Genomic DNA, 26,992 nt, shown 5'->3' with positions numbered 1-26,992 from the left:
ATTCGAAAGTGCTGTCGAACGTCGAGTCGCGATTGTGTGCCGATCGAAGTAATGTTCGAATATGGTACGATGAGAAGAGGGAAAGAGAGAGAGAGAGGTACGTATTTTTCCAGTTGGACAAAATTCGAACGGTGGTAAGTGGGTCATGCGCGCATTTTGTTTTACCGATGGCTCAATGGTGTTAATCGAAACAAATGCATCGCACAAGATTTGCGGCGAACGTCCGAGAAGTCGCTCTCCACGAATCGTAATTAGCGCATTTGTATCCGCGCGAGGACGTTCGAACGGATGTCTCCACGTGTAACGTATAGTTACACACGGCTACGAAACTGACAGCCCTTCGGCGTCGAGCGAGCGTCGGTTGCGCACTGAGGAGCGCTGCGATGAACACTGGTACTTGTACATTTCCCCCCGCTACAGGTACAAAGTGGGCGTTAATTTCACCCTCCACCGTTCGAAAACACCGATTGACTGTAGAAGCAACCATCTGCGCAAAAGTGGGAGCGGTGTTAGACCGCTCATTGGTCAAAGTTATTCCCTTTTCCCCACCGCACAAACGTTCAATGTGAACGGAGAAACGTGTATAAATAATTGTATCGAATGCCGCGCGTCTCAGTGTGTCAACCGACGCTCCTTGACGTGGAAGGGGTGTCGGTTGTTGTCGCGATGTGTAACTTTAGTTCATCACATCGCGACGCGTGGGGCGTAACGGACGCTTCGAACAAGATCACTATAGGTGGATTTGCTGTAGGACGTTTGCGCGCGATCGCAGCGTTCGCGATCCGGCGTGCGTATGCGTGCGTCTCGCGGCGCGCGAACCCTTCGCTACGACAGGTCGCGTTGAGAACGAGGTTGATCTAATCACCGCGTACAGACTGTGCAACGCGTTGCTTCGTCGAGGGACGCGAGATCGCTTTTCAGGCCAAAGCCATTCGCCGCCCCCTTCCATTTGTCCTCGGAATCAATCCGAAAGTTGGGTGCATGTCGCGATCGTGGATAGCCAGCGTAGAGATGGACAATGCGCGCGATCGATAAGTCGTCGTCGTGTCGCTCGTTCGGCCAATTCGGTTCCGTTTCATGTTTATGTTGTACTTCGCACTCATAACTCGCGCGCGGTCGATGAAGAAACGCCTTTCGCGATCGGGTCGACCCATGAGCCCAATGCCACGAACACCGACTGAGCGGCGCGATCGCGCGAACGAGACGATCGCGCCGTTGATTCGATGGCGCGCGTTATCGCTCCTAGGACGATGATCGGTCTCGAGCGCAATTTGTCGCGAACACTCGGGCGCGCGTATATATTCGCCGAAGCGTGCACGGAGATGCGTCTTCCGCGACAGTCAGAACGACGAACAGACCGCAACTCGACTTGACAGAGGTTTCGGCCGATTGCGTCATCGCCGCACACCTCGCTTCACGTGTGTTCGTTCGAGCAAACTGGAACGGTGTGGAACGGGGACCGAGAGTCTACAAGAAAGAAGGAGACACGTTTCATGAGGATCGTGATTTTCTTTATTATCGCTCATTCGCGTGTTGCTACATAGTAGCTTGTCGTGTCACGAGTTGCAACGTGTGCGTTGCGAACAAATGTTTGAGCGCTCTCAGGTGCGCATCGCGATCGAGGCGATTCGTCGGAACGCGGACATACCGTACATTTGATCGCACAGTAGTTCCTCGTGCGCCAGATTCGTTGGGTACATGGACAAAAGATAGATAAAATTAATATTGGCGAGAGCGCGTTTTTCATCGATTATTAGAGCGCCGCTGTTTCCGCGCACGATATCGTGCAGGCCATACGATATTCGAGTCGATGTAGCTCCTCGTGCGGACTCGTTACTGCCGGTGACCGCGTTGTCCTGAAGAGTCTGTAGAACGATCGCTTCAGCGTACGATGGAATTCGTTGATTATCCGAGTCCGCGGGGTCAACCTCGTCCATTCCCAGGTTGAACACATAATGACGATTTGTAACGTCTCGCGTCTCCCTAGGGATCGTGATCCGCCTGCTCTCTATTTATTTAGGCCTACCTGCTTACACCGGCACTGCCTGGGATGCCGAGAGCTTTTCCGGACAGATGGTGAAAGGGGGGAAATATGGTGATTGTAGGTGATATAAAGATTATGGCTATTGATAGGAATAGAGACTAAACAATTGTTTATTTAACAATGAGACAATATGATAGTTAAAAGTGTAATATAAATGAGTGATAATACTTATAGTTATATAATTAATGAATACAAATGTGGTTTACATTATATAGCTGCTAGTAATGAGTTACAGTGAAGTGTTGAGAAAATGTACAGTTATCCTGCCCGGTGGAAGTAATGAAGGTGGTACGGTAATTTGCGAGGAGTTCCAGTGAGAGAATAGGACTCCAGTTGGTAAATGTAGGTGGCTGTCTTGTTGTTGAAAGTGTCGTCCTGTGTTAAATCTATCAATTCTATGTCTAGAGTTTCTGTCGTCGAACGCTGTTTAACCAGCCGAGGGTTGCGCGTGTGAGCCCTGTAAGAGCTTGGTAAAGAATGCGAATCCGGAATGAAGTGTCTTTGTGCAGAATGTAATGGACGTGGAGCGTATTTAAATGTGCTTATGAGTCTGTTTTGTAATAAAAACTTGATGTACGATGGAGGAACTAGATCGTGCCCCGTGATATCTTGTATTATACGGGGTTTGGTGGGGTCCATGTGTTGAGACAACAGGGCCGCTCGTCGGCAAGCTTCCTTACGTAGCTGCCTTGCCTTCTGTTTAACGCCCCCGCGATGTTTAGTTGGCATCTAACGGATTGAGTTTAAGAATAACATTTTTGGTCGGACAAGTTAAAATAGCAATTGATAAAATTAATTATGGAGTGAAAAGGACTCTTGTGACTTTAGTTATCCGTTGCCAGAGTACTGTAAAAGTACTAATAATTAATGCTTACTACCATGCTTTGGCAGGGTTAGGTTATGCGGATTGTAGGAGAAGGATAATTGAGGCGGGTGGCGGCTGTCAGCTGCGCCCCTGAGATTGAAGGATGCTAAGCACTGTACAGGTTATTAATTCACAAGTTAAATTTCCTGATCTTGATGGAAAAGGGGTGGTCTTATGAGTTGGACGGGATGGATAGGATGCTTGAGCCGAGAGGCACCCGTAAGGCGCTCCTCAGTCTGGACTGTCACATCCGCACTACCAATTGTAAGAGGAAGCACCACACAAAATTTTTTTTTTTTTTTCTCTCTCTCTTCTTTCCCTGGAATCACCACAAAATTTTTCTAAGTCCCTCGAACATAAATTTTTCTAAGTCCCTCGACCCTAAATTTTTCTAAGTCCCTCGACCCTAAATTTTTCTAAGTCCCTCAACCCAAAACTTTTCTAAGTCCCTCGAACATAAATTTTTCTAAGTCCCTCGACCCTAAATTTTTCTAAGTCCCTCGACCCTAAATTTTTCTAAGTCCCTCAACCCAAAATTTTTCTAAGTCCCTCAACCCAAAACTTTTCTAAGTCCCTCGAACATAAATTTTTCTAAGTCCCTCAACCCAAAATTTTTCTAAGTCCCTCGACCCTAAATTTTTCTAAGTCCCTCAACCCAAAACTTTTCTAAGTCCCTCGGCCGAGAATTTTTCTAAGTCCCTCCGCGCCGAAATTTTCTAAGTTCTAATTTCCAAACCCCCACTACCTTCCCACTCCAGAGGAAAATTCGGCGGCTCGGGAAAGCCGCAGCTCAGGGACCGCGGAGCGCCCGAGAATCAGTCTCAGTCGTGCAGTGATCTGGTGCAGTGCTTCCTCCATCCCTCCTAGGGTCTAGTATAAGTGCTAAATCTAACTTAGAATATTTTCGTGAATACGAACTTAGAATATTTTCACTAAATCTAACTTAGAATATTTTCGTGAGTTTTAACTTAGAATATTTTCGTGAGTTTTAACTTAGAATATTTTCGTGAATACGAACTTAGAATATTTTCACTAAATCTAACTTAGAATATTTTCGTGAGTTTTAACTTAGAATATTTTCGTGAATACGAACTTAGAATATTTTCACTAAATCTAACTTAGAATATTTTCGTGAGTTTTAACTTAGAATATTTTCGTGAGTTTTAACTTAGAATATTTTCGTAAATACGAACTTAGAATATTTTCACTAAATCTAACTTAGAATGTTCTCGTGAGTTTTAACTTAGAATATTTTTATGAATGTGAACTTAGAATACTTTTACTAAATCTAACTCAGAATATTTTCGTGTATTCATTTAGTTAAAATATACTCTTGTTAGCCGATTCAAGGTTAGATTCACTCTCCTATCTCCTCCCATCCCCGACCGCTAACGCATTGGAATCGCCTAGCTGATAACTGGCCGCCGATTCTTCAAGGTATTCGCATCACTAGAATAGGGGCGTATAGGCTGCGGCTCGATCGCACCGCCCATCCGTAGACGCACAGGTTGCGGCTCGATCGCACCGTCTACTAGTTACTCGAAGGCGCATAGGTTGCGACCCGATCGCACCGCCTGACAGAATAGGGAACTCCGAATTAACCACACGAATACAGCTGGCCGGAGTCACGGGAGTGATTCCAAATGCGCCCTGTACGCAGGGGTGGTCGTAAGAAATTCATCAAAAAATTAGAATACCAACTAAAGCACGGACAAGCGTACCACCCCTACCTAGGTGTCGAACCCACCAACTCCGCTCCCGACAAGGGGCATCCTCGTTCCACTGAACCCCCTCGCTCTCCAGAATCTCCTCAGTCGCCCGTGCCAGAGCGCCCGAAAGCTACCGCCCGCAAATCATACAGTGTTAGCAAGATCGATTGTGACACCCATCCGCGACTACCGATCATTCGACGCGGATTCTCGCCACGAGATCCGAGGCCTGCTTTCTACCGTCAACTGCGTGCAGAGATCCTGCACTACTACTACGGAGCATCTACCCCGCCTCACACCCTCCGCACCTGTAACGAGAAAACTCCGACCCTCGAACAGCTTCGTCGGCACGTGCGCAACTCCATGACACAGGTGTGCCAGATTATTACATTGGATTAAAGGAACTGGTGAGTGCCATTTGCTCTATACTCCGCGGAACATCGTGTCGAGCCCGACAGATCGCGCGTATCCCTGGGGAGAATCACGCGATTCGTTTGACCCAAAAATTGCGATCTAGCCCCGCGTCCAGGCCCGAGCACCTGCAGCCTAGCATCGCAGCCGCGGCCGACCGGGACGTAACAGGACAAGGATAGAGGCGGGTAGCTCCAGTAAGGCGCTTCCCTAAAAGTGAGCAAGATCTATGCTTAATAATGTAAGATTCAGATTTAATGGTTAATGAACTATAAATTCCGCTGGCAAGAGATGTTATGGCACCAATTGATTTAAGTAACTGAATAAAAAGGACAAAGATTTATGAATGCTTAATATCTTCCTTTCAAGAAAATGTTCGAATAAGAGGAAAAAGGCTGCCGATAAAACAAGGATGCTGCATAAAATTAAAATGCTTAGTAGAAAATATTGAAGAATTGTATGCCGATGCAATGGCATATGTTCGTTGTACAAGAGAATCGGTGATTTTAATGAAATTGTACAATAGCAAGTAACACAGTGAGGTAATTAAGGCGTATGCCGATGCAATGGCACACGTCTACACATACACAATAAAATCAGTTACAATTCAATAAATGCATATACATATATATATGTGGGTGGGGAAGGATGCACTTCATGAAATGATTTATATTATTCCAGCTTTTATAATGGATAATGTCAAGATCTTGTCGTTATTAAGAATATACTTTCGTCTAAATAAACAATGAGATTGTAAAAATATTATTAATCTGAAACCTTAGTAATTTGATTGTTTAATATAGAATAGTCTTTACGGATAATGGTAATAGCAGAACGCAGTATATTTTATATGTGCAAGTGCAGGTTACAGTGGAAACAGTGGGAATATTATATCAAGTACATAATTATACATGAAATTATAAAGGCATATAAATGTCTTATAACTAAGATAGCTAATGAGAGAGATAGATAGAAGGCTAACATGAAGGAACGTCTCTGTGAGCCCTTGTTACGAGATAATTGTAATTTTTATTTTTATTCAATGTCTATTAACGGGGTGAAGGCCTAGGAGGTTGGAGTAAGCAGATTTTCAAAGCAGAGTCTCCGGCGTAAGGAATCCGCCTGGAGACGATGTCAGAGTGGTGGGATGCCACTGCTGATAAGGATTCTGACTATACCAATACGGCTCTGTGCTTGGCACCGATGCCGTGCGCGCGTAACCCTGTGCTTAGCACCGATGTCATGCGCCCGCAAGGAGGAATGGAAAGGGAATAATAAGTGTGTGAGCGTAGTTCACTGCGTTGACAGACACTGGGGTTTCGTAATCACGATTTAGAAAAAGAAGAATCTGAAGATTGTCTCTCTCTCTCTTTATATATATACTAGCTTGTATAGCGTATCCTAAGGAAATCGGAACGAAATTCTAAGAGCGGTTTGACAAACTGAACGTAGATAATACACTATTCGGATTATAATGAATGGTCCTTATGTAAGGCAGTTACGAACCGACATGAACGAAAATTTCAGCGTGACGCTATGGTATCTGTTAAATAATTCGACTTGGCGTATGGTGAAACGTCACTGGTTCACCCGCGTAACAATGTTCCTAAGGCTTAGATCGCGATTGTATTTCACTTGCGCGAAACGCGGTGTATGTGAGTGTTGTGCATTAAAATATTATATACTTACTATTTATTTCAGTAGCTCAGACTTTTGCAGAGAAATCTCAAAGAACAGGCTTTTTTATTCCAGAATACTCTCAGTACTGTTGGGACCACTCTAGCCACGGCACAACTCGAGCGGGGAGTCGACTTATCCGCACACTTTGAGTATTATAAAACACCGTGGATGTTCTGGCAAGTTTCCTAAGAAATCTTCCAGATTTTGAATAGCACAAGGCAAAGGCTCTGAAGGAGCGTAGGAAGAGGCTCTTATGCGAGACGACCGTTGTCCGTGGTGGCACGGTCGCTCAGAGACACTTTTCCTCTTTGCGTCAAATTAACAAAGATGTCTTGGAGGCTCTCCTAAGAGGCACGTCTGTACTGTATGAACTTCCGATGTCGACTCTGCGGTGGGAGCTGCTCCCGGGGCCTCGTTCGGTCCGGACAATGGAACTCAAGAGTGGGGTAGGCTATATGGTAGGAGTAATGGGATTATACGAGAGGGATCCAGAGTAGGAGCGTTCAAGGTTTTTCAGAGTGGGACTGAGTGGCGTGATGCTGACGGGGCATCGAGACATTTCGGCGCGCCGCCGGATGTGATAAGGAGCGTGGTCAACAGGATGCCCTATGTTACCTGATATGGGCTCGGGTTACTCGGGGATTCCAGAGCACCTTCGGTGGCCCGGCTGCGTGCGTGCCTTATCTTTGAGACTTCCTGTCGCCAGTCTGACTTATTAATTTATATGTGCTCGTAATTATTTATGCCTTATAATATTATAATTTAATAAAAAGAAATGGTTAATATTATATATGTGTGGTTCTTAAGGTTGTAATATACGCCTAATTTAGTATTATATGAATAGTGTAATAGAAAGTTATAATGTTAATTAGTTATGATTTTTATAAAGACAATATGCATGTGTTATAATAAAAGAGATATTTGTTATTAATGTTTAAATGTGGTTATTAAGAATTATTATAAGAAATGCATATTGTTAACAGTGGGTTTTAGAGTGTAGAGATTTATAATATTGTTAACTGGAAAATTAGGATTTCTTATTACAGGGATCCTTATTATTACTGTTGTTAAATTAATGTTTCTCGGCAAGGCTGAGTTCTACCATAGGGCTCTCTACTTACGTATGTCGGTAAGATAGATCCCTTGGGTAGGTTTCGTTATTATTGGCGTCGGTAATTAATTAACAATTGTTATAAACGGTTCTTATGTATAAATTACCGACTTTTAGACCTTATAGAAGCTTATGGTAATAGAAGATTCGATGAACAATTAATTTTTATTATTAGTGATGAGTTCAAGCCGTTGTACTGTACGAACGAATTTAAAAGAGTGCAATATTTAAGAGGAGCTTGAACGTGGACAGAAGGCTTAAATTAAATTAAATAAAGTATTTAAACGTGACCAAGGCAAAAATGGTGGATTTCCAAGCTAAATAGGGTATTTAAACGACCCCTGAACTTAAATAAATGAGGTTTATTAAATTTTAAGTAAGAATTACCAAATTTTGAGAATGTACTGTCAGAAGGATTCTCTGTTTGTGGGCAAGAATTAATTGTTTTCGTTTGGCATTATTTCCTTTTGTAATTAATATTCTGAGGTTTTGACATTTGCTTATGTTTCACTAAAATGTTCTCTATGTACGTAGGTGTTAAAAATATTTTAAATTGACTTTTCTTAATTTTCACGGAAGGTACGCATTACTGATGTCCCAATAGTCCCTGCGTATGAATTTTAGAATTTTCTGAAGTCTACTGGTAAGTAACATTGTTGGTTTCTTATTAATTGTTAATGTTTTTCAAAATGTTAATATGGTCGTTAAATAGAGGTCTTTTAATGCTATTGTTAGCAATTAAGATTTTTCTTCTAGGCCTTATAGTTACTGAGAAAAACATGCCTTTTCCTGATTGGTCGAGGCATTCAAATAGCCATAACTTCTAAACTATCGATTTTACAGAAATTTTATTAGGACATAATTTGTAATACTTTGAAGGAGCCTTAAATCGCACCGCGCGATTTTCTAAAATTATTATTATTTTAAAAGATATGAACTTTTATCGATAAATTTTAATAGTAACAATTACTTTTTATGGTTGAATCTACCTATATGTCTCGCTGGCCTTTTAATGTAGAGGCGAAAAAATGATATGGTGGAGAGAACGTCGCAGGACGTTACATTCTTCGTCTTGTCTGATTCACGTGGTACATAAGAAACTGCGCAAAAACGCATCGCGTCGTGCCGCGCTATCACTTGTGGTGTGTACACACTAGGTAGGCCGTGCGTCGTCGAGCCGTAGGCTGGCGCTTGTTTCTCGTTACGTCGGAATTATTTGTTTCGCTTCGTTGCGTGATTTCCGATGACGGGAGAATTTTTGCAAGGCCTGGCGGCTTCCCTGGATCCTACGAGTCGCGGTTGTTAGGCGATCTCTTTTTGGTTTGTAGATCGCGATGCGCCTTGCCAAAGGGGGTTACTCTGGGCCGGCGGCCGCGCCGGCCAGTCGGTAGGTGTGGGTGCCGACTCTGTCTGCCCTTGTATCCTTGTGTACTCCGAGTTCTAGAGGAGGTAGCGAGAGGAAGAAAACAAAAAGCAATATATTTAGGAGAGCGTTCCGGAGAACACACCGGAGCAACGGCAAACTCGCCGTCCGATCTCTATCTCGTAAAGACAGCACAAACGCAGATCGTTCCGGAGAACACACCGGAGTAACGGCAAACTCGCTGTCCGATCTTTCTACTTCGCAAGGACGGTACAAAAGAGAATCGTTCCGGAGAACACACCGGAGCGACGGCAAACTTGCCGTCTCCGATCTCTATTTCGCAAAGATAGCACAAACGCAGCTCGTTCCAGAGAACACACCGGAGTAACGGCAAACTGGCCGTCCGATCTTTTTATTTCGCAAAGAACAAGCAGCAGTCGCGGATGCCGGCGGTGGTGGCCTGGTAGATTACTTACTCGAACTCTCGATCTCCTGGATGCACTCTGCAGCTCTTCGGACGGCTATTCCTAGCCGATGGGTTTCTTCAGACTCTTCGAAGATTCTCCGAATACTGCTTGAAGCCTATCCCAAGACTGACTTCTCGTCAAAAACTGTCGAGATTATATACTCGTCCGCTTTTGTCTTCGGTTTCTTTCGGTGATTAATCCGAATTTGATCGAGATTAATCGTGAGTATGCGACGTTCGCCGAGGATCGTCTCGGCGGTGCCGCGAGTTCGGCTCGGCAGCCGATCTTTCCCGAGCGTCGCTGCCGGGTCTTCGGCTAGACTCGGGTGAGCGCGTAAAAAGGCGCGGTGACAGCGCGGGTCGGGGGGTGCGCACTCAGCTGACTGCCGCGTGATGTATAGCGGCAGTCAGCGTAACGATATGATTGTATGTATCGTTACAGAGTAAGTGTTAAATTTGAAGTGATAGAGTATATGCCATTAGAAAACAATTTCCACTATCTCTAAGTCAGAGCTGGCCACAATCTACATATTTCGGGCGAAATTCAATAGGTGACGTCTACCGTCCCCCCTCGCAACGCTCCGCGCTCAGTGGTTAGGGCGACGGTCGTCATGCGCTCAGGCCCGTCGCTGTATAAGAAATCGGCTGAGGCGTACCCTTGCAACATATTATCATTAAAATTGTTTCTTTGTTTAATAATCACTTTAAAATAAATATGTTTAGGTATTTTATAAATATATATATATATACATATATATATACATATATATATTACAAATATATATGTATATATATATGTGTGTGTGTGTGTGTGTGTGTGTGTGTGTGTGTGTGTGTGTGTGCGCGCGCGCATACGCATATATATATATAAAATATATTGGGTGAGTGCAAAAGTTCGTGCGGAGTTTCAATAGATGGAGTTATAAGCGTCGTAAAGTGTTGTCATTAATACTTCCATCTACATATTATATAACGTTGGAAAGGTGACGTCTTCAGCTGTTATTAAAAAAAAATCATTTGTTTTTATACAAACTGCTTCGAGAAATATCACTTTAAAAATGAGTATCGATAAGGTGCATTTACGGCACGTTATGCTTTACGAGTTTCGGAAGGGAATAAACGTTGCCGCAGCCGTAAAAAACATTCAGGATGTTTATCAGGATGAAGCACCAGCTAAACGAACTGTGGAAAAATGGTTTGCTAAATTTCGGCGCGGAGAATTTAACCTTGAAGACGAGCCACGCTCTGGTCGACCTTCTGACATTGATGACGATGTTTTGCGTACTTTAGTGCTCAATAATCCGCGAATTTCAACAGAAGAAGTTGCTACAGCACTAAACGTTGACCGATCAACCGCTTTTCGGCGTTTAAAAAAGATGGGATACGATTTGAAGCTCGATATATGGGTGCCCCATTTGCTGACCGAGAAGAACAAAATCAAGCGAATTTCTGCAGCCGTTTCTTTACTCGGGCGGCTCAATAACGAGTCGTTTTTGGATCGACTAGTGACGGGCGATGAGAAATGGGTCCTCTACAACAATGTTCAGCGCAAACGGACATGGAAACAATCAGGTGAGCATGGTGACGCTGTTTTGAAATAGTAATCATTGCTTCCTCTGTTTTATACATTTTTTTAACCGATTATATTCAATAATAGCTTCTTCACTAGCTTTTACTGATGAAGAGTCGTAGTTAATTAAATACAATCCCTTTGTAGATGTTACTCGCGATAATTCAACATAAACTTGACCACAATTAAATAAAGAGTTACCTATATCCATGATAGCATTCTGCAGACCCAGTCCTTGACTTTTATGAATGGTAATTCCATAACCAGAGAGAAGAATGAGAGCGGCCACCGCCCGTATTTCGGAGGATACGGGTAGGTGCATTTTAGATACGCCATCTGACCAAAATGCGCCTAAACTACGTCCGCTAGGCGCACTTTCACGGTGATAAAAGTAAAATGCGCCTAGGTTCGTGTCTGTACTACTTCCATGCAATGGATAGTAGATTAGAAAAAGACAGACGACAGAAAATCGTTCCGTCTTTGTCTCACTACTGAGCGGCGCGCGGCAGTAAACACGAGGCGAGGTAGCGGCGATCTTATCAGTAAGCGAACATCTCCCCGCTTTTCTTTCATCTTTCACGCTCCAGAGACATCAAAAGACGCGGTAGCGTCTCGTGTCAAGGGAACGTGCGAAGCGAGGAATTATTTTTCACGCACGCGAGGTAGCACACGGGAGACTAGACGAGCGTCGACATATTATCTGTTTCTTTCTCGCTCGTCTAGCTTATTGACTGCGTGAGCCGCGAGATTTTTCTCGCTACTCCTATACCTCGCTCTTTCTCTCTCTCGCTCGTTCTTTCTCTCTCTCGTGCACTAGCTCGCTCTTCCTCTCTTCTCGTGTTCTTACGGCTTGATTAAATATATTAATTACATGACAATATATATATAAATAAATGACACATATATATGTATATGTATATAAAGAATATTTAGTATTAATGCACAAATAAAGAAGAGAATTATAATGAGAGACGAAAAGTTAATAGAAATCCACTCTTAGCCAATATATACATCTTTTAAAAATGATTTGTTATTAAAGTATATGACAGAATAATTTATTTATGCTAATAAATTTAAATTAAAAATTAAATGAAATATTATTTGTTTTGTAAAAGATATTCCATTGTTACATTTTTCTTTTCGTAGCCAAAATAAATTTAGTTTAGTAAAAAAAGAAATTAGTTTTATTATCATATTTCAGTTACGACTTTATTATTTAATTTTACGAATAGATAACATGCATATTGTTGTCAACGGAAACCGCGAGAAAATGGTGATCTCCGTCAAAAATAAATGCAAACTTTATAATAATATAATAATTTTTTTACGTGTTTGTTTTTATAATATAACCTGTTGAATTTTGTTAATAATTAATTCAGCATGTTATAGTATAAAAAATATATTTTAATATAAAATTAATGTAATATTAATTGTTTGCATTTGCAAGAAATATGGATAGAACAGGATAGGTTGCAGTGATACATAGGAAGAAAAAAGATAGATGGATAAAATAGATAGATGGATAGATAGATATAGAGAAATAGATAGATAGATAGTTAGATAGTATAGAAAAAAAGATAAATGGAAAATATAATTATCATTATTATTATTATTAATGTTTTCAGTTTTCAAGAGAACATTCGCTTAAACGTAAGTCTTACTTAGGTCAGTTACGAGTGTTAACACTCGTAAAGTCAGCCGAATTTTAAACATCTCGTAAGAAACAAGTGCTTCAACTCAATATAAATGTAGAGGAAAGTAACCGAAACAGCCAAGAACTCCTGCAGAAAGGAAGAGATTTGGAGCGGAAATTCATATTCCAGTAGCTTCGAGACATTAAGTCAATTAGACATTCCATGTTAATGTAAGTTGCATATTAAATAATAATTAATTCATTGTTAAATTTCTTCTCTGCTTCGCATTTATTTTCGAGCTTTTTGCATTATGTTTCAAAATCAGCATGTTAATCTTTGACTTGTGAAAGGAATTGTTCGATTAACAATTGACTTAGCGAATGTAATGAAAGGCCATATATCATTGATAATTGATATGAGCAATTTTCAATCGGTTCAATCGAAGAGCGTTCCTTGTGTAGGTTACAATTGGTTGTATAGATAATTTATAATCGTAACATCGTGAAAGATGCCGATGATTGAAAAACGCTAAGATTTAGTTCAATTAATTTATTTTAACCGGAGTTTTAAGACTTATTGAGACAAACTTGTATAGTCACATTGCTCATATGCATAACTGAAGTAGAACAAATAATTATATAAAGTGAAGATGATGTCAAATTAAAAAGTTAAATAATTTTGACGTTATCTTGACCTTTGATTACATTTTCGCTCCCTGTCTGATTCCACGTGGTACATAAGAAACTGCGCAAAAACGCATCGCGTCGTGCGCGCCTATCACTTGTGGTGTGTACACACTAGGTAGCCGTGCGTCGTCGAGCCGTAGGCTGCGCTTGTTTCTCGTTACGTCGGAATTATTTGTTTCGCTTCGTTTGCGTGATTTCCGATGACGGGAGAATTTTTGCAAGGCCTGGCGGCTTCCCTGGATCCTACGGAGTCGCGTTGTTAGGGCGATCTCTTTTTGGTTTTGTAGATCGACGATGCGCCTTGCCAAAGGGTTACTCTGGGCCGGCGGCCGCGCCGGCCAGTCGGTAGGTGTGGGTGCCGACTCTGTCTGCCCCTTGTATCCTTGTGTACTCCGAGTTCTAGAGGAGGTAGCGAGAGGAAGAAAAAACAAAACAAAATATATTTAGGAGAGCGTTCCGGAGAACACACCGGAGCAACGGCAAACTCGCCGTCCGATCTCTATCTCGTAAAGACAGCACAAACGGCAGATCGTTCCGGAGAACACACCGGAGTAACGGCAAACTCGCTGTCCGATCTTTCTACTTCGCAAGGACGGTACAAAAGAGAATCGTTCCGGAGAAACACACCGGAGCGACGCGGAAACTTGCCGTCTCCGATCTCTATTTCGGCAAAGATAGCACAAACGCAGCTCGTTCCAGAGAACACACCGGAGTAACGGCAAACTGGCCGTCCGATCTTTTTATTTGCAAAGAACAAGCAGCAGTCGCGGATGCCGGCGTGGTGGCCTGGTAGATTACTTACTCGAACTCTCGATCTCCTGGATGCACTCTGCAGCTCTTCGGACGGCTATTCCTAGCCGATGGTTTTCTTCAGACTCTTCGAAGATTCTCCGAATACTGCTTGAAGCCTATCCCAAGACTGACTTCTCGGTCAAAAACTGTCGAGATTATATACTCGTCCGCTTTTGTCTTCGGTTTCTTTCGGTGATTAATCCGAATTTGATCGAGATTAATCGTGAGTATGCGACGTTCGCCGGGATCGTCTCGGCGGTGCCGCGAGTTCGGCTCGGCAGCCGATTTCCCGAGCGTCGCTGCCGGGTCTTCGGCTAGACTCGGGTGAGCGCGTAAAAAGGCGCGGTGACAGCGCGGGTCGGGGGTGCGCACTCAGCTGACTGCCGCGTGATGTATAGCGGCAGTCAGCGTAACGATATGATTGTATGTATCGTTACAGAGTAAGTGTTAAATTGAAGTGATAGATTATATGCCATTAGAAAACAATTTCCACTATCTCTAAGTCAGAGCTTGCCACAATCTACATATTTCGGGCGAAAATTCAATAGGTGACGTCTACCGTCCCCCTCGCAACGCTCCGCGCTCAGTGGTTAGGGCGACGGTCGTCATGCGCTCAGGCCGTCGCTGTATAAGAAACGGCTGAGGCGTACCCTTGCAACATATTATCATTAAAATTGTTTCTTTGTTTAATAAATCACTTTAAAATAAATATGTTTAGGTATTTTTATAAATATATAATATATACATATATATATACATATATATATTACAAATATATATGTATATATATATATGTGTGTGTGTGTGTGTGTGTGTGTGTGTGTGTGTGTGTTGTGTGGCGCGCGCGCATACGCATATATATATATAAAATATTATTGGGTGAGTGCAAAAGTTCGTCGCGGAGTTTCAATAGATGGAGTTATAAGCGTCGTAAAGTGTTGTCATTAATACTTCCATCTACAATATTATATAACGTTGGAAAGTGACGTCTTCAGCTGTTATTAAAAAAAAATCATTTGTTTTTATATACAACTGCTTCGAGAAAATATCACTTTAAAAATGAGTATCGATAGAGTGCATTTACGGCACGTTATGCTTTACGAGTTTCGGAAGGAATAAACGTTGCCGCAGCCGTAAAAAACATTCAGGATGTTTATCAGGATGAAGCACCAGCTAAACGAACTGTGGAAAATGGTTTGCTAAATTTCGGCGCGGAGAATTTAACCTTGAAGACGAGCCACGCTCTGGTCGACCTTCTGACATTGATGACGATGTTTTGCGTACTTTAGTGCTCAATAAATCGCGAATTTCAACAGAAGAAGTTGCTACAGCACTAAAACGTTGACCGATCAACCGCTTTTCGGCGTTTATAAAAAAATGGGATACGATTTGAAGCTCGCATATATGAAAACATGCCTTTTCCTGATTGGTCGAGACATTAAATAGCCGTAACTTCTAAACTATCGATTTTACAGAAATTTTATTAGGATATAATTTGTAATACTTTGAAGGGGCCTTAAATCGCACCGCGCGATTTTCTAAAATATTATTATTTTAAAAGATATGAACTTTTGTCGATAAATTTTATAGTAACAATTACCTTTTATGGTTGAATCTACCTATATGTCTCGCTGGCCTTTTAATGTAGAGGCGAAAAAATGATATGGTGGAGAGAACGTCGCAGGACGTTATATAAGCACCAAGCTGCGACTGATGATCGACGACACGGGCGACGCGACGGCCGCGAACGACCGAATCAGCGCGTATCGTTATGACGACGGGACGACGAGAACCGATGACCACGGCGTCGCGGTGGACGACACCCTCGCCCTCGGTGTGGCTTGCGACTGTCCGAGCGCGACGACGAGGTGTCGGGTCGCGTTGGCGAGAGAGTCGTGACGAGTCGATTCGCGACTCTGCGCTCGCGGGTCTCGTGCGAGTACGATCTGCGCGACTGCGTCACACTGCTGATCGCGCGATCGTACGTCGCGCTCGTAAGGGCGCTCGAGGTGAGCGCGTCCGCTGGCAAGGGACTCGCTGTCTGTGCGACGAGGTGGCGCGATCGCGCGCCGAACGCACGCTCTGCGCGACAAAGTGGCGCGATCGCGCGAAGCCGCGAACGCGGAGGATCGCGAGATATCGACGAAGCGCGACAAAGCACGTGAATTGCGTGCCGTCAACGAGGTGCTGAACGCACGCGTTTGATTGGAGCGAGAACGCGTGGCGAATCGAACGAATCTGATCATAAGCGAGATCGTCGACGGTATGCGGGAGGTGGCCGATTTCGCGGAACGTAGTAGACAGCGTAAACTCGCGGAGCTTCGGGCCTCCCGGCAGCGACTCGTGGCGGCGCGCGACGACACGCTGAAATCGATGTCCCGGACGCTTCGCGCGATGGACATGACCAACGCGGGAGCGTACGATTCGGACGCGTCCGACGTCGCGTTGAGTGCGGAGTCGGATATGCGCGCCACGTTGGCGCGATGCGCGACCAGCGGAAAGCTCGTGCTGTTGACCGAGGGCGGAGTGGCTGACGTTGAAGCGACCTCTGCGTCGCGCGCGTCGACGGACGACAACGACGACCAAGAAAGCAAGGCCGCGGAACGCCTGGCCGTCGAGTTGCGCGCCACAGTGCCTCGATGCGATGCGCTGAAACGACCGCGCATTCACGAATTCGCTCGGCTCTGGCAGAACAGACCGTCGCGCGAAGCAGACGCGAGACGCTTCTGCGCACGCGAGACGTGCTGACGTCTCGCGTGCGCGTTTACGCCGGGTTGCTGCGCCGTTACGCCCTGTGGTATTCCTGCGTCATCGACATGGACCGGTACGAGAGCGTGGTTCCGTATTGAATCCGAGAGCGACATCGGCCGTTGACGTCGACGGGTGTCACGACCATCGCCAATTGGTCGCGCGAGCTCGGTCGAGACGCTTACGACGCGATCGTGCGTTCGGTGACGCGTCGAAGACCGCGAGCGACGAGAGCCGGGAACGGGTCGGCGTGCGACTGCGGCGACGCGTTCGCCGTGCTCAAAGATCTGGTCGAACTGAGGCACGCGACGCGGTGACGACGAATACCGAAAGCGCTGTCGTTACGTCGAGATCGACAACGCGACCGAGCTGTGGCGCGAGATCGTCGACTTCGAACGCACCACTCGAGTCGTCGAGATCGGCGATCGCGCGTGTGATCTCGACACGACGCGCAGGTTGTCGCTGTTCCCGAGCATGTCGCTGGCCGATCGCATTGGACTGCGCTTCGCCGTTTATTGCGCCTCGGCGCCATTCTCCTATCGCCCGCCCCACCGTCGAGACTCTGTGAATCGTGGAGTCCTCGGTTCGAACGCACGAGGCGTGCTGACGCGGGTCCGTCGACGCGAACTGATCTCGAGCATTTCCAGTCGCGCGCGATCGCGGCACCTGTTCCCTCGCGACCGGAACCGCGCGTCGCGATCCATTCGTGAGCGGATCCCATTTTCGCGCGAGTCGCGAGCGGATCCTACTTTCGCGCGAGGTGCGAAAAATAGGTGCCGTCTCGAGGATTTTCGATGGATCCTAATGACCGTCAAAGAAACTCGAATCACCGTGTTTTCGCTCGATTTGACGAAAACAGAGGTGGCACGCGGATCCTCGAACGGAACCTAAAAACGCGCGATCGACCGAGCGATCGCGCGAAATAGGCATCCTATTTTCGCCGGAGCGACGTGCGCTCGCGCGAGAATATGATTCCTCGTTTACCGTGCGATCGCGCGAAATAGTTCGCGAAAGAGAGATAAAACGATCGAGCGCGCGAAACGAGACCCTAACATGGGCGCGAGCACGACCGTGCGCGTCCTGGTGATCATCGCGATCATCGTCGCACTCATCGTCGCATTGATCTACCTCGTCGGGCGGGCGAAGGTCCGGAGCAACGATCGACTGAAACAGCTGTTCAACAGCGAAACGTTGGACACGCTGCGCATCGGTGTCGGCGTTACAGCCGAAGAGATCAGTAAGTCTGTGGTCTCGGGACCCATGTCTGCGCTGTTGTTCCCTTCGAAGCGAACCTCGCGCGATTCGCCGTCGCGATGAACGCGTCGCGTGGCGCGACCACCTCTCGCGTTCCGTCCCCGTCGAGACTACCGCGTACGAGAGAGCGACCGACGAATTCGTTCGAGAGTACAACGAAGAGGCCCAATCGATCGTGGAATTGGAGCGCGCCGACAACACTGCAGCGGCCGACAAGCATGTGGCTCTCGGTACGATCGTGGTCCGATACGCCGCCACGTACGATCGATTCATCGTCGATCCGGCGCACAGACAGTTTCTGCGCAGCGGTGTCGCGCGCGTCGTCGCTTGGACGACGCGCGCAACACCGGCGACTCCGCGGACGCCGACGCCGATCCGCATGTGCACACCGATGGACTGTATAAGGAACAGCACGCGCTGTTGCTGAACGCCTATTTCGTGATCAACGACGAGCCGGAGAGCGCCCTGTTGGCGGACGAGATGATGGAGCGACGACCGAGCACGCGGGCCGGTGCGAACGTGATTCTGTACGGACCATCGGGCACCGGTAAAACTGCGGCCGCTCGAGCAGTGGCCCGGTCGCTCGGTTCGACTCTGGCGTTCGTCAACGCGGAGAACCTGCTGTCGGCCTACCGCTTGGAGACCAAGAAAAAACTGCGCTCGCTGTACCGGAAGATGCGCGCTCTCGTTTGCATCACCGGTCGCAACGTGTTGCTGCTGCTGGACGCGGTGGACGGACTGGTGAAGAATCGTAGCGGTGCCGTGACCAGCGGCGAGTACAGTCTGCTCACGAGATTTCTCACGATTCTCGAACCGAACGACGGGACGGACAACTACGGCGTGTTCAGCATCTTCACGACCAACCGTCTAAGCAACCTGGACGACGCGTTTCGTCGTCGGTGCGCCGCCGTGTTCATGGGTTACGTGGGTTACGTGGGAGGCCACGGTGCGATTGTTCAACGCTTTTCTGCACTGACCGATTGACTATGCGACACGAGGCACTAGATTCGCCAGTCGGGACTACGAATCGGAGATTCGTCGAACATGTCGTCACTGGGTGCCCGGAGACTTCACGCGCTTCAAACGCACGATCGGGGAACCGTCGCGCTTGCGTCGTTACTTCGAACGATCCGACACCACGTACGAGGACTTTGTGACCGAACGCCTGGCGACGCCGTCGATGACGGTCGCGACGATCGAGAGATAAGCGTGACTCTGCTGTTGCTATCATATACCGAGATATTGGCGCACGCGGCGCGTTACGAACCGGTGACACCGCTTGACAAATACGGCGAGTACGATCCGCCGCCGGCGCGACGGGACGGGAACGATGATGAGGATGGGTGAACCAGTAGCAGGAAATAATAAACGACTCGTCGTGGATACTGACGCGTACGTGCATTGTTTAATCGACCTCTTTCCTTCAGGTGAATGTGCATACAAGTGCATATACGTGCGTGCGTCACGAAAAACGCAAAAAGATACGGCGCGCGAACGCGCGCTCGATCATCGAGGTATGTGCGACGCGACGCGAGAGCCGCCGCTACGAAGCGACCGTAGCGGTAGTCCGGATGAGATTCGTTTCGTGTATATTTCTCAGATCGAGCACCCCGGATCGAGTTCGGACGTTCGAAACGTTCTCGGCCGAATCGCGGGACTCGGCGACAGGGTTGAACCGCAAGCCGCGCGGACACTCGACGATCCTCAATTTCGCTCCGCATAACTCGTTCGAACATCGACGATTCCGTAACGGCGACGGTCGTCTTCGGGCGGTTCTCGCGATGGTCGTTGGTCGGTCGTCGCGAAAAACGGTCGTCGCGTCGAACCGCGGACGAGGGACGCGGCTGTCGATAGCGACGATCCTTCGCGGTAGCGACTGACAGACATCCGGCCAATGGCGAATCGTACACCGTGGCGTTTGTTCCTTCGAGCGTGTGTCGACCGGCATCTGGCGCGTACGTACGATCGAGAGTCGACGATTTTCTGTCTCGTCGCGTACGCTCCGGGCTCTACGCGACGCCCGGATATCGCGATCGCCGGACGACGACGTCCTCAATGAACCATCCGTGCTATCGTTGCTCCGCGCTGTGATGGAGAATCTGGTCGCGCGAGCGAGTGTTGGCGCGAACGCGCCGGTCACTTGCCGAACGTGATATTTCACACGTGACGCGACGGCGAGACGAACGATCGCGGTGGCGCGTACGACGCGATCGGCACCATCGCTGCAGACTCGGCGCTTGGCGCCAGAAGGCGCCGCGCGTACACCGCGATCACGAGCGCCAGGATAAACAGCGCACCGCCGAACAATCATGGCAGATTGCTCGCGCTGGTGACTAAACTGTTCTTCGCTATCCTCGCGATCGACGCGCCCGCTCCGACGGCATTGTCCACCGTGGACCCTACGAATTTCTGCAGCGCATCCAAAGCGTCCATTTTCTCGCAGAGTACGTAAGCGTTATCGGCCAATTTCTCCTTGTTCACCCAATCGACGTTGCGCGGGTCGGTCTCAGTCGCAGTGCACGCAATACGGCGCTTTATGCTCCGCGGCCGCGCGATCGCACTCGTTCTCGCGGACTCGCATCTTCTTCCATAGGTTGGCGTCGCGACACGCGGTTGCGAGTGGCTTTGTCGCGAGAGAGCGCCAATTCGCGCGATCGTATTCCACCGCGAGCGACACGGGACAGGAACAGCCCGTGACTCGCCAATTGCTCACGCCGTTGGTGAGATCTCGCGTGTACACGGAACATCCCGTGTTCGCGGCTGCGTGCTCGACGACCACGCGCGCCAGATACCACAATCCGACGCCGGCCGAGATCAACGAGACGCCCAGATATAGAATCATATTAGTTCGCGACGTTTTGCTGAGAAGCGCGTTGGCTCGATTTAGAGTCGTCGGATCGGAGCGAATCACGCGCTCCAGTGTCTCGACGCTCTCGATTCGCTCGGTTCGCGCGACAAGGTTTCGCTCGATCAGCGTTTCGCGATGGCGCGTCAGGTACTCGGCGCGATGAGTGATATTTGTGTCGGGAAAATGAATCGACGCCACTTCGTCCAGATGTCGGAAGAAGGAGCTTCGAACGGCGGGTGACAACGCGGCGCCGGTCGCCGTCTCGAACGCCTTGACCGATTTGGCGGTGCGCAGCATCGCCATGAACTCGCGGGCTTCCACGCGACCGCCGAGCATCACCAGTTCCACCCCGTTTTCGGCGACTCGTTCAGTCGTTGACAGCGACGAGAAGCGCGCGGCGAGGGATCGCACGCGCTTTCCCAGTGTCGACAGCGTGATGTTCCAATGAGTAACCTTCACCGCGAAGGAAACGCCCACCGCGTGAAACGCGCGAGTCGCGTTCGCTATGAAATGGCGCAGAGCCGTACCTACGCATGACATGATGCTCTCAACGCACCATACGGATACGGATTGGGAGAAGGTCGAGAGAACGAGCGGACGATCGAACGACGAAACAGTGTCACGTTTTTTTCCTCTCTCTTTATTCCCATTTGTCGTACACGCGCACACTCCGGTCTCGAATTTTTTCGCCAGTAGCGCATTTATCAATCCGAAACGCCGATGTCGCCGGTTCCTCTACCACGGACGATTCGTCGGTCGCGACGGACGTCGCCATCGGTCGTCTTCGTTCTCGTCCGATGTCGAGAATTGAGGGTCGCTGCGTTTCTCGGGGTCTCGCTCTTCGAAACGATCATCCTCGAGATGCGGATATTCGGTCGATGAATCGCGATGTCCTCGGTAAGCGATGCGATCGTCGCGTCTTCGAGCCACGATGACGTCTGGGCTCGGGAGCGCGACGCGTCTTCGCACGACGCGAGCACGTAATCGCCCGTCGTCCCCCGGTCGCGCCGTGCTGATCGCGATCGTCCGGACACGTCCGTCGTCACGATCATCGCGACGCGTCATCGTCAAGCGGACGACGATTCTCGCTTCCCTCGAGGACGATTCGCGACCGCGCGAGATTCCTTTTTCTCCGTGGAGATGATCGCCTGTTCGAGAAGGCGCGACAGCAAGACGGTGTCGTCGGTGTCGTCGTTCTCGCCCGGTGGCTTCGTCGCGACGTCGACCTCAGTGGCGTCGATCGCGTCGTCGCGAGGAGCGACCTCGACGCGAGTCATCGCGGCGCCGATCGCGATCGACCCGGTCGCGCGCGTCTCGCGTTCCGGCGACGCGGGATTGCGACGATCGCAGTCGTCGGTCGATGAGACTCGCGACTCGATATCGGCGACGACGGTGTCGACGGACGGTCGTCGCGACGACGCGATCGTCAACGCGTCCGCGTCGCGTTCGTTCGCGCCGCTGTCGAATCAAGGTTTGTCGACGGTTTGAGGAGCGATCGACATCGTCGCGCGTCCCGCCGCCACCGTCGTTCGCGACGCCATCGTCGTTGCCTTCAGTTCTCGCGTCGGACGAACGCGCGGCGACTCGCTCGCCTCACTCGTCGTTCACGGCGTTGCGGCTCGATTCTCGCTCGCGCCGGAATCGCCGCGACGATGGAACAATCGCGTTGGCGCATCCGCGGTGTCGTCGACCGCTCTCTTTCTTTTGACGAACATGTCCACGTACGTGTTGACGGCGTCCATATCATTCTACTCGTACACCGGCGCGTCTCTGAACAGTCGCGAGACATTACCCACGTATTCGCGCAGCGCCTCCAGCACGACCGAGCGCATCAGACGAAAGTACGGGTTCTCGCAGGAGTCACCGCTCGCACTCGCGTCGTACGTTTCGCAATTCTGTCGAATGTCGTTGAACACGTCCTCTATAGTGATGTAAACGGCGCGCACTCCTCTGTCCAGCGGAACGAGTTTGGACGCGGTGGACGCCATTACGCGGTGAACGGCGTACCGGTAGAACGTCAGTCGCGTCAACGACTGCACGAACATATTGAACACCATGTTCATTTCGCAGCACGCTTCGCGATCACTGTCGCGCAGCAGCGTTTTGTACATGTCACGCAGTACCACGGGTATGCGTTTGTCGTGACATCGCAGCATATCGATCGATGCCGTTTGTACGTAGCGCACAGCGTCCATGATCGGCGATCTATCGCTGGCGTACGGATTGATCGCCCGAAACGCGGCGGTCGCCGCATCGATCAGCGATCGTGGCAGGGTGTTCTCTCTCGTTCGTTCGGACTCCGAAACACCCTTCTCGTGCGCATCGTTGCGAGCAATGGCTTCCGCGACGCCGCGTTCGTCGTTGTCTCGCGGCAGTGGAAAGGTTCGCGGTGTCAGATTGTGCAGGTGTTCCACGATGTTTCGCTTCGCGCTTCGCCGCGCACGAACGGGGTGCGCTGAACTCTAACGTAGCGGCGCGAAATCACGCGGTCGGAATAATACGCTCCTGTATTAAGAGAACGAGGTTGGCGAAAAAAGAGCATGGTGGAATCGGACGCGTCGTCTTCATCATCGTCGTCTCTCTTCAACGCGGACGAATCGTCGCGGGCGACTCGTCGTCCCGTACGCGATGAGCGTAGTTATCGCGAGTACTCTCGAAGCGCCAAGGGCGCTGCTCGCGATCATGAAATCCCAATGACGACGTCGCTCCTCGTCGAGAACGCCGTCGTCGAACCGATGTTTCAAGCGACGACCAGAAACGGCGTTTGTGGTGGCGCGTGTTGCATGTTGCGATTCTCGTCACGATCGGCTACGTCGTCGTGTACAGCATCACGCAGGCCTCTTGCAGGTACAGTGATACCTGCTGTTTTGAACGAGGAGTTCGCCAAACGACTGTTCATGCACGATATCCGGTACTTCGTGGTGTCCGCGGAGAAGCAGACATCGTCGACGACGACGACAGAGCGGGATGAACGTCGCGAACGTCGTTTCTCCGCGGAAACCGTTGCTCCAGACGCGTAAAGTATAACGCCGCGACTTTCGCCGATTCGACGAAATGTAGCAGTTGTTTGTAATCGATTCTTCGAAACAACGGCGATTCGTCGAGAGGCTCGTACGAGATCGAGCGACCGTCGGAGACGAATCTGGCGGTCGCGTTGTCGAGAACGTTCATCGTTGCGCGCTACAGAGCCGACGAGACGGAAGACTGACGAGGAGTGCGCACCGAGACAACGGAAGAAAGAATTCTCACGAACATTGTTTTCCGTCAGATCGTTGGAGGCACCGACGATCCGTGTTTCTTTTTCTTCTGTACGGTCGAATGAATGAGAAATAAATTCGACGTCGCTGTCGTTTCGTCACTGAGCAGAGTTGTTTGATTCGCCGGAAACCAGCACCGTCCTGTTCAATCCCGTGTTCTCGCGGTTCACCTTCGAGGTGATGCAGAATCCATCCTGACAGTTTTGACTCTTGTCGTACTGTACCAACGTTCTCTTGCACACGTCGGTGTACAGCATCGGCATTGTCGCCATCGCGCCAACGGTCGACAGATTCTCGGTCCTGGTGGTACCGTGGGGGCATAGGTTGTCGCTGTACGCGAAATGTCCGCGCATCCATACGCCGTAGGTAGCCGGTGCCGAGTGAAATCGATTGTCCTCCATACGATTGTACGACTCGGATAACAAGCGAACGATCATTTGCGTGAGAGTGGTGCACTTGGACACCGGGACGCCTTGCATCTCGCGAGTACGATCAGACACGTGAAACACGTACAGCTCGGTCAGAGTGTGTCGAAGTATCTAACTGTAGTACTCGTTCCACACGTTCCAATGCATGATCAATTGATTGTCGAACAACTGATCGTCTCGCGATGATCGCAGCGGTTGTGCAAAGCTCGAGTGAATCGTGATCAACTGGTGTAAAAATTTCACGTGCAACGAGTAGATCTCCCAATTGGGCGTGTTGATCGACACCAGATATCGTTCCAAATTCGACAGATTGATGTCGCGCACGGTGGGTTCGCGCTCGAACAATTCGAAGGACGGGAAACACGCGGTCATGCGATCGTCGACCAGTCTGAGATCCACCACGTAGCAGTAACTCTTAGCCAAACGACGGCTTGACCCTTCGCGTTCAACGTGTAAATCGCGTCGTTGAGGAACGTCAGATTGAAGATGGCGCGCAGATGAAACGCGCAGAAACCGTTTATCACGGCCGTCGAGCCATGACAGAGGCGCGAACAAGCAACAGCCGCGTCCGGGTCTCGTCGCGTTCTTCTTGCACAGATCCACGTCCGACCAAACGAGCGGTAACTTGCGACTCAGCCACACCGGCGAGACGAACTCGTCGGCCTTCGCGTGCCCGTCCTGCAGCTTCGACGTTTGCGCGGAGGAGCGAGACGCTTCGGCGTCGTTGTCCGCCGGTGACATGTCTACGTCGTCCATTGCTTCGAACGCCTCGTGCTCCAGCCGAGATTCGTCGAAGCGCACCTGGACACGATCGCGCTTGCGTTCGCGTTCGGCCATCGTGTCCGCTTGATGCGCGTATCTGTTCTCTATGTCCGATCGGTGTGGCGTCAGAGACGACTCAACTCCTTACTGTGTGCCGACGCACCGGCGAGACAATTCGTCGCGTCGTTCGTTACGAACGGGACGGCGCGTGTCTCTCGTCCAAACGATCGGGCGTGCCGCCGTTATTGCTGTCGCCATTGGATCCCGCGGTGCCACCGGTTGTTCCTCGTCCCGATCGTAACTTGTTGGCTGAGAACCAGGGATGAAAAAAACAACGTGATAGATGACACGCAGATCGTCGAATGCGCCGTGCGTGCGTGTGTGTCGCGACCGACTACGGTCGGTAGGAATACGAAGCAGTAGCGGTGGCGGCGGTACCGCCGCCACCACTCGAACTACCGCACATTCCGTTTCGACTGCCGTTACCGCCGCCGCTGCTATTACCGCTATTGCCGAAGCTGTTGCCACTATTGTTGCTCATCTAGAAGTCTATCAGCACGATCAGCACCACCACTATGACGAAAATGATAGCCATATTCTTCCATTCGTGAGACGGCATTCTTCGCGAGGACTCGATCGTTTTGCGTGGTGATGCGAGAGAGAGATAACGTTATCGCGTGCGCTCTCCGACCTCTCCTATAGGATCTTGAAACGAACGCGCGCGTGCGCGCGATCGCGAAAGCTCTCGGTAACTATAAAATGAACTTGTTCGATGCGTACGATGCGCATCCAGTCGCGATCGTCGGTGACGCGAGCGATCTCTGCTCGGGAACGATACACGCCACGACGACCGAACGCTTTTCATCGCTCAGTCTCGCGAATCGAGACTCGCTCAGTGTGTTCGCCGCATTAACGACCGCGTCGACGAGCTATACTTCTCCGTGACGATCGCCGATACCATGAGCAACGACGAGAATTGGACGAATGTGACAATGGGCGCGATCCGGATAACCGACGCGTAGGATTCAAACGCTCGAAACCGCGCGAACGCGGCCGATCGCGCGGCCGTTGTCGCTATCTCGAAATTGCGCGGGGATTCCTCGGTACAATGATCGGTCGGGCGATCGAAGAAACGTCGTCCGCGAAACGACGAGGATGACGACAAGTGCGAGGAGGAACGTCCCGGCGACGATAAGAAACGCAGAACTCCGAAAGCGAGACGAGTTCGTCACGGTGCGACGTCGGTGACATCGTTCCTCGACGACGAGGCGTCGGAACGCGAGGAGGATTCTCGCGCTTCGTCGAAAGTGAGCCGCTATACTCGCGCTCGCGGTGACAGCGGTAGCTGCGACAACGGCGAAGAA

The 26,992-nt window shown here is 49.2% G+C and overlaps 1 protein-coding gene across 1 annotated transcript; it reads left to right on the top strand.

Moving 5' to 3' along the window:
* The first annotated feature begins 18,132 nt into the window (after nt 1-18,132).
* On the top strand, nt 18,133-19,317 carry LOC112590322 (suppressor protein of bem1/bed5 double mutants-like). Its single transcript, XM_025306442.1, has 3 exons — nt 18,133-18,316; nt 18,483-18,643; nt 18,739-19,317. Exons 1-3 carry the CDS (start codon nt 18,133-18,135, stop codon nt 19,315-19,317), a joined length of 924 nt encoding a protein of 307 aa, XP_025162227.1.
* Nucleotides 19,318-26,992: the final 7,675 nt, after the last annotated feature.

The sequence above is a fragment of the Harpegnathos saltator genome, unplaced genomic scaffold, assembly GCF_003227715.2.
Source record: "Harpegnathos saltator strain DR-91 unplaced genomic scaffold, Hsal_v8.6 scaffold78, whole genome shotgun sequence".
Taxonomy (NCBI): domain Eukaryota; kingdom Metazoa; phylum Arthropoda; class Insecta; order Hymenoptera; family Formicidae; genus Harpegnathos; species Harpegnathos saltator.
The sequence above is the reverse complement of the archived record's forward strand: the minus strand, read 5'-3'. Positions and strand labels throughout refer to the sequence as shown.

Excerpts from the sequence above, each read along its gene's own strand:
- LOC112590322 (XM_025306442.1), top strand. The coding sequence starts at position 18,133 with ATGGGCGCGAGCACGACCGTGCGCGTCCTGGTGATCATCGCGATCATC. Across the intron at positions 18,317-18,482 it reads CGTTACAGCCGAAGAGATCA|AGTACAACGAAGAGGCCCAA; the intron begins GTAAGTCTGTGG and ends AATTCGTTCGAG. Across the intron at positions 18,644-18,738 it reads GACAGTTTCTGCGCAGCGGT|GAACAGCACGCGCTGTTGCT; the intron begins GTCGCGCGCGTC and ends GGACTGTATAAG.